General features: G+C 39.5%; 1 protein-coding gene across 1 annotated transcript in view; it reads left to right on the top strand.

Annotated features, from left to right (window-relative positions):
• Positions 1-4750, top strand: part of LOC128743167 (acetylcholine receptor subunit alpha-like 1) — a 59429-nt gene extending 54679 nt beyond the window's left edge. Inside the window, exon 8 of the mRNA XM_053839691.1 lies at positions 4547-4750. Coding sequence (XP_053695666.1) covers positions 4547-4750 — 204 coding nt within the window. The remainder of the gene's footprint in view (positions 1-4546) is intronic.
• Positions 4751-14941: the final 10191 nt, after the last annotated feature.

Genomic DNA, 14941 nt, shown 5'->3' with positions numbered 1-14941 from the left:
TCCATAGTTAGCATACCTTCCTTTGATAATACGTCACGATATAATTTCACGGCTGGAGTAGTATGCCAAGGTAACCGAACTCATTGACAACCTTAAATTCGTCCTCGTTGAATGCTGAGGTACTGGCTTAGCGGGCACTGTTTTACTCTGTTTTCCTTCACTAGCATAAAATACTGCATTTTAGACGTATTTATTTTACTACCGACAGCATCCAAGTCATCAGCAGGGTAGATAAATCGACCGAATTAACTGAAAATTGTTCCCCGCATGTTGATCGCCGGTAGTCTATTTCTACATAGAAGTAGGCAGGAAAGACTGTCACCTTGTCGAAGTCCCCTACGAGATTCGAAGGATTTCGACAGTTCACACAGAATTCAATTGGTCAGTGCCGGACCAAGTCGCAAAATTTAAAAAAAATGAATTAATGACAGCAAACGATCAAGAATTTTCTAAGTTACATTTTACTCTAATCAGATTACATAAATGTTGCAAACAGCCAGAGTTATGAGTTGATTTCGAACTATTGATAGCTGTAAACCATACGGAGCAACAAACTTTAAACGCGTTTTTCTCGAAATCAGAATTTTGTCACTTGGTTCAGTCTGACTTAACACCGACCAATTGGGCGTATGCATGATCAGCTTCCCCGGAAAACTGATTCTGCTCTTAGTGGTGGTAGCTCTTGTTAGTTTACACCATCATATGCGCCTTTGCAGTCCATGGGCAGACAGAATTCGCGGCACATTTAGAGGATCTTCCGCAAGGTAAAGATTTGGTCCGTCGTTCACGGACTTTCCACGAAATTGGCCAGATAACATACCAGGAGTCTATTGGCCAGTGGCGACAGTCGACGGAAAAGCGTTTCGTTGGCGGCATTCAGTATAGTGATTGCTCGGTAGTTCCCAATACTTTCCTTTCTCCGGTAGTCGTTCCGAATGCCAAATCTCCAGAAAGCCAGACAGTTTGATTGAGTCCAATCGACTGTCTAACCGAAAGTACCGGCAATACCGAAACTGGTTATAACGGGTGGCAACTAAAATTTTGATTTTTTTCTCAAGCTGTCAAAAAAAGACAAAGATACGTGAAAAAGATCTGATTTACATTGATTAGTGTGCATTTGAAAACGGTCCGTAATCGGCTGTTCGGCGAAACTTCCGTTTGATATCGGTACAGGAGCGTTGTACGGCCATCATGTCAACTTTGCGAATGCATCTCTTGATTCTCCCAATTAACTGTTTGCAATTCATGGCTCTCCCGTTATTTTTGTACACCAAGGAACTCAAAATCCCAAAGATATCTTCAATTGGGCCTACTGAGACAGATTAGGAACGTATTCAGGAACGATTGTGTTTTTCTAGCGTAATGCGGTGATGCTCTATCCGGTCAAAACACGTATTGTTCATCGGCATGATGTTTTTGTAGAAACGGGATCAAAATTTTCTGCAAACATTCGTCTGGTGCATCTTAATTGAACCAGAGGGCTTGTTGTTGAAGAAACGAGAAAGAGAACGATGTCCTTCTGCGTCCATAATTTTGGCTGGTCTTCCACTACCTTGCTTGCGAATAGTTGTTGGGCATCTTAGGATATGGTAAACAGTCGAAACCGCAACATATTTGTTTTTTAGATGTTGCTTTTTGTCGAGATTTCTGTTGCAGTTCGTAGAAGTGTACAACGCGCTCCCGAAATGCTTCTTGCTTAGACGCCATTTTTAGCAAAACTGGGCAAGCATAAACAAAACAAAAAATATTAACAAAAAGAGGAGAGAGAGAGCTAACACATACATACTCCCATTTCGCTCTGAGCCCGTTTGTTGTTGAGCATAAGGGCCGCGAAAAAATTCCAAAATCTTAGTTGCCACCCGTTATCGACCAATTTTAGGATACCGAAATACCGGTTTTGGAAAGGTAAAACGAAGCGTTTGGGAAGGAAGAATGGTAGACTGGATGATATTGCGAAACTTCGATGTGGGATCAAAAATACATTGCGTAGTTCAATTACTTCAATTACGCTACTTTTAATAGACTGGAATGATCGAAACTGGCTGTCAAATTATCTCATATGGGGTGTCGTGTGCTGATAGTTTAATTGTCAAAACTCTTGGGCGCAAAACGAGAGAGTGTGGGTTAGAGTCTCACTCACCAATTGAACTACGCAATAAATTTTTGGCCCCACATCGAAGTATCGTACTGCCATCCAGTCTACCATTGTTACTCACCAAACGCTCCTGCACCTTTTATAAAAAATACTGAAAGTTACAATACCGGGATTTTTGAGAATGGTTAAAAGCGAGTTTCCCTATTTCTTTCTTTGAAAGTGAGGAAGTATCTGCTGCGAAGAATTATTTCGTGGGCTTTCAAACGAAGTGAAAATATTGGTTTTGGGCGTCATCTTGGATTTTATTAGAAAATCGAGTTTCTCTCTTATGACCAACCACCAACCGGTTTGAATTTTAAGCTTGTCATTGGAAAGCTGAGGAAAATGCTACATGAAACTTTCATCAAATTAGCTGTGCATTGGCATTAACTAAATGAAACAAGTAATTATCTGTAACAAAGTTTGAAATTCTCCTATAATGTTAATACTTGCCATAATAGAAAATTGACTGTTTAGTTGGATTAATTCCACTACCTATATGTATATCATTTTTCTCAGCTTCTTAGTGGTAAGCTTTAAATTAAAATCAGGTGGTGCGCTCCTGGCAAAAAAGAAGATTTTGTGATAAAATCCAATATGGCGACCAAATCCAAAACGGCAATGTTTCTGTCAATTCGTACAACTACGCAGTAAGGCATTGTTGTGTGCAAGGCCCACAAGATGTTATTTATAATTAATCTTTCTTTAATGGCATGAACATTATGATTATGATCTGCTTGTTCTACCATGCATAAAATGATACAGCTGCTAGCGGAATTAATATATGAAATAGTTACGCTCTGTAACATCCGTAATGCTTTATTGTTTCACTTCCAGAGCAGTTTAGCTTAACTATATCAACTGTGCCTTCCGGATTTGATTAGCATCATTCATGTGCCGCCAGAGTCTGTTTTTGTTCCTTATAAGCCATGTTAATGGATTTCTTTTTAGCTCCTCTTGGTTTCGACCCATTTTAATAAAAGTTTTACCCATATAAATATTATGTGATTGAACTAAAAATCTATCGAATATTTTACATCCAAAAAAGTGTGTTAAGATCGATTTTTTTTTCTCTGAAACATTTTAATTTTAAATCCCATTTGCCCTGAGTACTCTTAAACGTCGCCTTCATTTTGACCCTTATGTTATGTTTAATGCAAATTGTGAAATTGGGCAACGCACGGTGTTTTGTATGTAACTTGATAATACACAAATTATGGTTACCTACTATCAGAAAAATATCCATTTTTAGGAACGCCTGCGACCAAAACGTCATTTCTAGAAGGGGAGGCGTCCAACTTGCAACGCAAATTAAAATTGACGCTCAATTTTATTGTTTGGCATGCAAATATAATTTACATGTTTGCGTTGGAGTTGTATCTGTCATTTTTAGAAAGGTCCAGTTGGAGAAAATGAGTTTGAACCGAGTTATGTGCGCCATTCGTCCTTACCCCGTATTCTTACAAGCCCCAGAGTACCAAAATTTAGATTTTAAAATTCTCGTTAATGATATTCTTTATATTTTATGGAACATTACGTATCTTCAAAATGTAACGTGGTTATTACATATACATATAAAACTATTTTGATTCTCTGGGGAGAGTTTTTGAATAAAATGATGCCTTCTTGCAAGTAATTCGGGGTCAAAATTAGGGTATTTTTATAGTAAAAGTTCTATAGTTCCTAAACAAGCAAAGATAGAGGTATACTACATTCAGCATTATTGTGTATTTTTACTATTTGTGCAACTTTCTAAAACATGAAAAAATCATAGAACAGCTATAAAAACAGTTAAAATAGAAAAACTGTATTTTCTTTCTAATTGATAGAAAAACTGATTTTAACGATTTTTCTATCTTTGGTGAAGAGATAGAAAGTTACAGTCTTCAGCAAAATTTCTTGTAATAATATGCTGTAAAACTTTATAGAACACATTAATGTGCTATATTGAAACAGAAGAAAAACAAATTTTTCATTTCACTTTTAGGGGGATTTATCAAAAATTGAATTCTGTTGGACGATAGAACTTTTAATTTTAAGAAAGTCTTTTAAAGATCCCATCAACCCCTCCTCGTTTTCCCGCTCAAAACCAATGCGCACCAAAAAAGGTTCTGGACCAGTGTGCTGTGCCCGGTTCATTGAGCTTTCGGTTGACCAATTGAGGGTTAAAATTTAATTTTTACTAGAAGTTTTCGATATTGCAAGGTTTTAAGTCTTGAACTTTGAAAAAATTTTCGAAAAAAAATTTCCCGATTTTGTCAGTTTTCCCATTTTGTCAGCCCAAAATTCAACATGGGGCTGACAAAATCGGAACATTATTGTATTATTCAAACTATTTTACAAATAAAGTCTTTAAAAGATCAGTTAGACTAATTCCAAGTACAATTTTGCTCTCTTCCGTTGCCATTGCAGATAGAAGAAGACTGGAAATACGTAGCACTTGTCCTAGATCGCTTATTTCTGTGGATATTCACGATAGCTTGCGTAATGGGAACGGCTCTGATCATCCTGCAGGCACCCAGCTTATACGACCATACCGAGCCGATCGATGCCATGTACTCGAAGATTGCCAAAAAGAAGATGGAGCTGCTCACGATGGGCAGCAAGAATGTATAGCATCAGCCTGGGTTCACATCCGCCGTTTGGAAGTACATTCTGAACTGGATGCGAACCATGGTCAACGAGGATCACCATTAAGAAGCATCCTGACAAACAGCAACAGCAAAATAAAACGAAACAACAAAAATATACAACGCCCCTAAATTAAAAACTCTCGCATTCTCGGCATGCCACGGGAAGCAGAGAGGGAGAGAGAGAGACAGACGACAGATAACCCAACAAAACCAAAGTTACCCCACTCGCATCGTCAGTAGAAGTGACGCTGTTGAATTTTGGGGGCCGCCCCGCTGCGGTACAGAATCACGTACATCGTTTGCCGCACTGCCATCATCATCATCGCCGCGGCGCGTTCGAAGTTGTTGAGAAAAGTGGGAAAGGGTGTAACGATGGGCGGAGACGGCATATGCACGAAAAATGATTTCTTCTGTATCCATCCAGCAAGATGCCAACAGGGCCCTTAACAAAAACAGACACACACACATACACACACGTACACTCAATTCACGACCGATTTGCACCGTCACCCTCAGCAACAGATGGCGCTGCTGCCTGGAAATTCCAGCGAATATTCGTCAGTCACGTGAGTCAACAGCGTTATATACTGCTACTGATTGTCTGTTTTGTGTTTTCTGTTTGGTTTTGATTTCTCGAGAGAAAAGAATGTCAATAACAATCAAATTAATGTTAATATCACGCGTCAAACTGTAGTTTTTAATAAACAGGTGAAAAAAAAACTTTTTACACGACGACGAAACGACGGTGAGTCCATAAGTAGAGCAAATTGCTTTTGGTCTTAACTTTCCGGTTTTCAGCGGCTATTTTTTCCGTTTCTACAGAGCAATATCCGTTAGGCTGTAAATCGATTGACGTTGGTGTAAATAAGACGGCGAAAACATTCACTGATTCCAGTTTTGGTTTAGAAATGTAAAACAATAAGTAAATGAAGGAAGATACGAGTGCAATGTGATTGATGAAAATCAGAACTTAAGATGTAGATTAATTTGTTGACGCAGCAAACCAATGAGCAACTTGGTGTAAATAATTGACATTTTGTTGAGTGATCTATTCTAGCGAAATTGGGCTATGCTTAAACTAAAAGGGAAAAGTGGAATCGAATTCTTACGATAGTTGGTATTTTTTTATATTCACACTAATTATGGTGGACAGAAGAATCGATATGATAGTTATTTTTAAGTAACAAATATGTGTAAACAAAAAGAAGTAAAACGTCATTTAGTTAGACATTGAATTTGCGTAAACTTTTATACACTCAGACGGGGAGGAAAGACGTTAGACTTGGTTTATTCTCAACGCGACGTAAAATGACACACGTTTTGCAGGACGACATTCGTTGCGTTCATCACTCCATGGCAAAGCATCCGCTTGCCATTTTCCGATGGGAGCAGGATTGCGATTGTTACAACAGCTCTACTATCGCTGGCGAACTAAATCGGGATTGGCAGTATTTCAGTGTGTTTTTTAGAAAAGAATGCAAAATGCAAAATCTTCCTACCGCTGCACTGCGTCCAAATGTGGCGCCGTAGAACAGTCGGTAGTATTGAAGTATGTGAGCGGAAAGCGTGGCTAATAATGGCCCAGCGAAAACAGTAAGTAGAATTGAACTGGAGCAGATTAACGAGTAAAAGAACAATCAGCATGCACGTCTGATAATAAAGTGTCTTATCTACAGGAAATTCTACCAAAATTCCCAATAATTGAATGCTAAAATTACTGCAGAGCAAATCCAGTGAGAACGACCGAAATTGGTTACCTATTCTTGCATCTTTGAAATTGGTATCTCGGTAGCAATCGACAAATTGCCCAAATTTCTTAGATTGATCGGAAAATTTCCTATAATCACTAGATAAAACAAGACAAGAAGTAACTGAAAACAAGCGTGTATGTATTTTATATAACACATTATTACTGGAGTAAAGCAACATTTTCGTAAACTATAGGTGTACATGTAGCTAGATTTTATATCATTGAATGAATTGAAGTTATACTAAGAGCAACGTGGTAACAAACAAGTATCAAAATAGCGCAGTCAACATGCAGAGAATTGTAGTTAATATAATTAACAATGAATTTATTCGTTCTAACAAACGGAAACACTGCGTCATGAATCTACTCCCATACATTTACACAAAATACAGAAAAAAATAAATCTCAAACGACCTTATAGGACGGTTCAAAGATTGATTGATTACACACATACACTCCCAGCTCGTATAAAGAAAATATTTTCTTTTGTAGCCACAATAAAAAAAACTTAACAAAAACCACTCACTAAACTACTGTACTCTATGTATTCCACTTTCGCAACCTCACAGCTAGCTGGTGGGGCGATGGGTGGCGAAGCTGAAAGCAAAAAAAAAAAATAACAACAACAACAACAAAAACAACATTAACATACAAAATCGGAAACTTCTCATAGTTAACAAGAAAACGTTAGTCCATATAGAGAGAAAAGAAACTAGTGACGTACTATTTCAGGCATGCTACGATTGTTGTTCACTCTTTCGTTTGTTTTTTTTTGTTTTAATTTTGTGGATGGGTTGAGAAATGTTTACATTTGGTAATCTTACACGCTGAACTCGCCGTAGCAGATTTGTCCCAACCCAATTGATTTACTTAACTTTTATCACTTGTTTTTCATCAGTTTTCGTTTCGTGTTTTGCCAGATACCTACTATTTTTGTTTTCAACTGTTGCGATATTTCAATTTTTTTTTCGGTTTTATGCTACGATTAATCAACTTCTACTACAGTTGAATGAACTTCAGTCGATGGTAGCAATTACAGCTAGTGAGTTAGTCTGTACTATAAAATAATGCAAAGTAACTAGAAAAAAATGTACTGCCCATTAATAGGAGTATTTCAATGAACTGTTTCCACTTGAATTTGATCTGGTCTTGGCTACTACTGATGCTGCGTAATTTCCTAGATATGGTCATAATATTAAATTTCAACCCTTAAATGCGCAATGTTGCTTTAAAACAACATAGTGAAAAACATCCTCAAAGTAAATTATGTTTACTGCCTTAGACAAGCAAGTTTTTTTTAAATGAATTTTTTCAGCGTGCGCATTTAAGGGTTAATATGAATTAACATATAACCAAATTTTCGCACTTTATTTAAATTTAGTATAATTTATTTTAGTCTCCGGTGCTCTGGCAGTTCACACTCGCGAAAGTTGTGGTACTTTTCTATCAAAGCGCAGCATTAATGATTTCAGCTTAAACGGTGCTGTAATTACATAGCGAATACTATTCCTCCGATTTCATTTCATGGCAGCAAACAGTAGCACCTGACACGTTCCAGCGCTACGGGACGCCATGCTCACTCTACTAATCAGTTCCCATTTCTTCAAGACCCTGACATACCAATGGAAAACTAAGTTATTTACTAAAAATTTGGCGAATCTGGAACAAATTTACATAACAAAAATAGTTGCTTATTATGTTCTGCAGCGTTGCTTATCATCCATACTGCAAACCCTCGGTGTAACATTTTAGGCATTCGAAAATTCTTTATAAGTTGCTTGATAAGTACTGGACTGAATGTCAAAAAATTTCAATCTTTTGACTATCGATTAATCGTTAAGAATTACACTCATAAATCGATCTGGTAGTATTCGATTGAGAACCATTGGAATAGTTTTTTCTTTTTGGAAAGGGGGGAAGTACCTGATGCAAGGAAGGATTAACTGGATGAACTGAAAAAATATATCAGGGCATTGGAAGGCGGGGTTCACACCCATGTTCTCTCGGTTAGTACCCGAGTGTTTTCCTAACTAAACTACCGCCACCCGCTATATTAGGTGGTCTAATACCTAATTTTGTGTTATTCTACCTTATAGGCATCACACACTACCCTATGTGACGATATTATTTGTATAACTGCTCTTTGTTTCTGCCGCTGAGAAGATAGATGTGATAGAAGCAAAGCGGTGCGTTCCCAACGTTCGCCAACGCAAGTTTCGGATTAAATCCACCATCGGGTGTATTTTTTCTCATAAGAAAATCGTATCGTAAGAAAATACACACTCGGCATTGGAATAGATTTGTGGTTTCCGCATCATTCTAAGGTACCGTTCTAAAATATCTTCATTCAGTTGAATTAGCAGAAGGATTAACGAGCATCTGTTATCTAAAATGCTTTAATTTTTCATGCCTCTCGGCAGTCACAAGTTTGTTTCAATCTGGTCGAGCCATCTGACTCGTTGGCCTGGTACCAGTAGCGCGCTAGAAGTGCTATCATTCCGATATTCTCGCCATGTGGCCAATTGCTTGTAACATCCCAACTATCATCATATGCATAATATAGACTGTACTCGGAAAAAGTGCGATGTATGTATGTATGTATGAGGACTACCACCTATCTTAGCAGAACAACTGTTCATAGCAATGGGCCTATTTTGACAAGAGGAATTGTACAAATATAACGATTGGTCACGTTTACCAGTTCCTGTATGAAGGGCCAAAAAGGAATCGGTCGGTAAACAACATCACTTGCACGTACCAGGGGTATTTAAGAATCTGCTTCCAGAAACTAGATCACATGAGTTATTCGTTAAGTAAGCCCTCCCAATGCAGAATGACCCCAATAGGTGGGGAGAAGGGCCTGCTCATTATCTACAATGTGTTGTTATCCGGGCCAAGTTTAACCTTAGGAAGTTGACCACTTCACTCTCCCTAAGCACACTGCTTCAAACAAGTACCCTGATGGACCCTCTCATTCATTGTACTCGGAAAAAAGTCCGACATACAAAAACTCATTTTAGGTAGGATTTTCTTCAAACTTTTAGGGAATGAACTACAACATTATGGTTAAGTTTCTACTTTGCTGCTTTATTGGATCTCCTCTCCATAACCGAATGCTAGCACCGTACCCTTGCCATCACTTATAATGCTTCGGGTAACGGTTGGACCGACTTCTTTTGATGCTTTTACCCCCTGTTGCTACAAAGGTAGCTTGCTTTTCAGCACCTTGGGAACTTTGCGAAATCTGGCCTTCATGATGGCCCAAAACTTCTCAATCGGGTTAAGTTCCGCACGTCCTAGTAGATTTGCCCTTTAATGGTACCGGTCATGATGCACAGCTTGTTCATTCTTCTACACCCACAGAAAGCCTGTCAAATCAAGAACGACGCATCCGGTTTCGCCAGCTATTCTCGGTACAGCATGCACGCGCATCCCGAATCGAAAGCGTTGCTTATCAATAGTTCCGGCCTAATGTTGTAAATCGAGCGAGAAGCAACGCGCCGGTGTTGTGTACAGACATTTTGCTACCTACACACTCGCGAACGCACAGCCTAGTAGCGTCTCTCTGTATAATCCACTTACGAGGCAAACAACTCATGAGCAGCCAGCTGCCCGTGATGCACACTGGGATGCAGATTTTGTATTACTTTTTCTTTTCTTTTTCATCTAGCACCTTCAATTCTACGCGCGGGTGAGAGTGCAAGTCCTCACGGGCGATCGGTGTCAGCTGCTCTAGCTAAAATGACGAGTTAGACCGACGAGCGTGATTGTTATCTAAATACACACTCGCACCCGTCCCTGGGTCGCCTGGCTCTTAGCCAACCATGGGCTCATCAAATCCGACTGATTTATGCATAATCTAACGCTGAGACCCTGGATTTTGCATAGCATCTAGCAAATACGCACGGTTTCTTGCTATCGTAAAGAAAAACTTTTAACTGTCATGCTGCAGTTGTGAAAAGTAACAAAAGTGAGGCAACCGAGAATACTTTGCTGACTCGAAATAGTAACGATAACTGTGTCAATGGTAATGAGTGAAAAATCTATGCTATGCGCAGTTAGGGTAGCAACATATCCCCCCGCTTGCAGAGCTGCAAGTCATCTCAGAAGGAGATTATAAGCAACTGCTAGCTGTTGGGCGCTTTTGCGCGATTTGAGATTTTTAATCGTTGGAATAATAGGGAACCACAGCAGCAATATCAGCTATTGGCTGCCCGTTCAGGCATCGTCGTTGATGATTGTTGTTAAGTATACAGCTGACATCCTATCGACTTCAAACTTCATTGGGAACCTGTTGGTTCACTGCACACTTGGCTAGCGGCCTTTCTTATGTCAAAATGGTTGATTGGACAATTTACAATTTACAATTTACATTTACATTTCGATCCTCACTCGCCGGATTTTATCCCCAAAGACGATATTCAATAACATATACGATAGTTCATCCCTTAGTCTAGCTCTAGATACTATGCATAATTATAATGAATTCGAGTGTTCCCAAAACGCGCACCTGCTACATCGTTCGTTCCGAAGCATCTTTGACGACAACAAAATTTGAAATATCACTGTGAGCGAGACGTTGATCAGCACCTTGCCGATGTCCCTTCAGGTAGATGGGCCAAGTTATTACTGTCATCCATTTCTCCGGTAGTTTCTATTCTTCCTAAAAACTTAAATGTAGGGTTTCTTTACCAACTTTGTAGATCTCTGGTGGGACTCGACCCTCTCTGGCGATTCTTCAGCAGCCTGATTTCTCATCTAAACTCCTTGAGATCGAGTATTGTAACGTTAGTATCATTTGTGAGAAAGGTTGGTTTTCATAGTTAATCCTTTTATTGTATTTCTATTGAATATCTCAATACATGTTAGGTTTCGGTGTATAGTTCTCGTTGGATTAGTAGGGTATTGTCGTTATCGTCGGGCCACTGTTATGATCGGGCCATCACGATTTTACAGTTTTAGTAACTCATGATATCTATGATACAACCATTGTAAAACTTCTTACTGTGATAGCTAACTTTTTACAATATTGTGAGGTTCAATCATGTATTCAAAACACCCGTACTGAATGCAGTGGCTAAATCTTACAAAAAAAGTTTTCCAGGCGCAATGAACTTTTCTTCAAGAAATGACTCATGAAATGCAACTATCGAGATATATTTTGAAAATGTATGAAGTGTCTTGTGCTGCACACGAAGACTGTAGAAAAATCCCCTCCAGTAAGGTGTTTGGGAAGGTTAAGGTGAAATACTAGAAAAGCACTATTTGTAAAGGTCGGGCCACTTGAGTAGTCATGGTTGGGCCACCATAATTTCAAGCGCAGAAGCGCAATAATCGCTAGAGAATGTCAGTCACGTAAAATGTGGTGAAATACAGCAAAATTAATACGATAAAAACCTAGATTTTTGTTGTTTTTTAATTGCAGTTGTACACTTCGGAAAAGGCGATTGTGGCAATATTGATTTTACAAAATCGCTAAAATTTCACAAAAACGCAATTAAAAATAGGGTATTTGTATCTATATGAGTCATTGTTCACGGAATTCATTCTTTTCATGTCTTTAAATAGAATTTCAATACGTATGTCTTTGATTTTCTGTGGTGGCCCAACCTGTGAAACATGGCCCGACTATGACAACATTTTTTGTCTTCACGTAAATGCTTATAACTTTTTTATTTTTCAAGCAATCAGTTCAAAACTTTCCGGAAACATAGCTTGTTTTTAGACCTTTGCAACGATGTATTTAGATTTCCAATATTCCTTTTGAAACGAAAGTTATGAGCGAATGCCAAAACGTGACAGAACGACAACACTCCCCTACTTCTATTTTTACACCATGGCCGTGTCATTGCAGAATAATTGTTCTAGTTTTCCTCATTTCTGACCCCCTTGCCATTTTGCAGCGCTCGTTTTATTTTTACCAAACTTTTATTTCACTTTGTGTCATTCCTCGTCGAGCCATCCTTATTAACAACCTAGAATTCCTGCTCTCAAAATCCCAAGGATTGCTATTTGAAGTTACCGGTATCCATGGACGCTGGCAACGGCTCTATACTGGGTTATTTGCAAGATTAGGGAAGAAGAGAAGCCACCGGAGAAATGGATGGAAGGAGTGATTAATCCCATTTACAAAAAGGGTGGTCGGCTCAAATGCTGCAACTATCGTCGCATAACGCTGGTAAACGCCGGCTACAAGGTACTCTTACAGATCCTGTCACGCCGACTGTCACCGAAGCATAAAGTTTCGTAGGAAATTACTAGGCTGGCTTCATGGAGACTCACGCTATTGCGGACCAGATTTTTACCGTCCGATAAATCTTGCAGAAATTTCGGAAGCACAACGTGTCCACGTAACACAACTTTATTGATTTCAAAGCAGCATGCGATACAGTCGACCGAGATCTGCTATGGCAGATAATACACGAAAACGGACTGCCGCGACTGATCAGGGCTACATTGGATCAAGTGATGTGTTTCGTGCGCATCTCTGGGACACTCTCGAGTCCCTTCGAAACGCGGTGAGGATTGAGATAAGGTGATGGCTTATTTTGCATGCTGTTCAACATCGCTTCTGAGCGCTCCAAATGCGTGCTTCCCACGGACGCGAACTAATTTGAAGTAGTAAATGAGTTCGCGTATTTGAGATCGCCGGTAACCGTGGACGACAACATTAGTAAGGAGATGTAGTGGCAAAGTTGGAACTGCTTTGCACTTTGCAAAATGCTACGTTCAAGAAGCGTACGCCGCCGTACAAAGTTGACGATATACAAAACCCTTATTAGACCATTAGTTCTTTATGAACCTAAAGTTGTGGCGTTGTTCACGGAAGACATACCCGTCCTTGCCGTGTTTGAGCGGAAGGTAGTGCGGGCGACAGAGATTCCCATCGTACATCTGGCGAAAGTCAGTAGGCTACGGTGGGCCGGTCACGCCATAAGGATGCTGGACGACAGTACGACGAAAATAGTTTTCCTCATCAATCCCACCGGCAGCAGGAATAGGGAAGGGCTCTACGAGAAGATAGCTCGACCTGGTCGAAAGTGATTTACGACTTCTGAGATGACTGGAAAATCGGGGACGAGTGGCTCAAGATCGAGTTGAATAGAGAAGACTGCATGAAACAGCACTAGCTGACCCGGCTCTAGCCTTCTGGCGACAACGACGACGAAGGTTTCCAGGGAATTTCAACTGATGGATTCTTATACAGGAATCCTGGTTCTATAAGCAAGCCATTCCATATGATTCAGAATGCAGAATTCCTCCACACGATTCCCGTGCGAGGAACCTCGAAGATTCTGTACGACTCTTTTTTGTTCCCAATCCTGTACCATCCGTCTTCGAGAGGCGATCGTAACATCTAGCTCCACAGAGGACATTAGTGCCGCATCCAGAGAAAAATCGACCAGTGACGAGACCGTGGTTTGTTACTCGTTTAACAAGTGATTGCTGGGTGTCCTTGTGGATATTTTTGTGGGAAAAAATTCTTAATCAGCAAACTTCGGGAAGCTATAACTGTTGACAGTTATCATGTTATGACAGTTATTGTGAAGTCTTGTGTTCTGCGCGAAGCGATCTATTCGTCGGCAGGTGAATCTTCGTGTAGGCAGAACATGATAACAATGCTGCAATTGAAGAAACGAGCTTGAAAGACACATCTTATTTTAGGTTTTCATCATCACGTAATCGAGAAATGTCTTAGCATTACTACAGATTCGGTTTCTAAGGAAATTAGGGATGCTGTTGTGAGCCACTCCAGATATGGAGCACAGACACGCACTTGGGGAGGAAATGCTGATCCGCATTTCAATGATACCGCCGTTTCTAGAGTTATCCCTGACCTGATCACTACCGCTCAACAGTGCAAACATAGAATAGAAAAGGAACAAAATTAAAACGCTTCCATGCTACCTTTGCACAAATACAGTTGGCCCTGGCGGTGAGCGTCGCACACACGCACACTAAACCATATAGCTGAGAAAGAGAGCAAGCATTCTTCTTATATTGCTGTTATTGATTTTAATGCGAGAAAGACAAAATTAGTAGTGTCCGCGTTACCACTTTTTGATCGTCGCGTTGTTCGAACTTCCACTTCTGTTCTGTGCTCCAAAATGTTTTTCAAAGCAAAGGAGCAATTGCTGCACATTTTAGTTAGAATATGCATGTTTTATTTGCTACAAATAGCTATAAACGTTATCTTTCATTATATACGTTTTCATTAATTTAGTATAAGAAAATAAAAGAAAAGTTGCATTTTTTGTGATTTTCTATGTTCATTTTGTTGGAATCAACCATAATTTATTCGTTTGAAAACAGAATATTATGACTCTCTAGGCAGCACCTGTAGTAATGGCGACACAACTTTGTTTCCCAAACAAAACTTAGTTCACCAACAACAACAATTATTCACCTCACTCCACTCCACAA

Source organism: Sabethes cyaneus, chromosome 3 (genome assembly GCF_943734655.1).
Source record: "Sabethes cyaneus chromosome 3, idSabCyanKW18_F2, whole genome shotgun sequence".
NCBI classification, from domain to species: domain Eukaryota; kingdom Metazoa; phylum Arthropoda; class Insecta; order Diptera; family Culicidae; genus Sabethes; species Sabethes cyaneus.
This window is presented reverse-complemented; position numbering and strand designations above follow the sequence as displayed.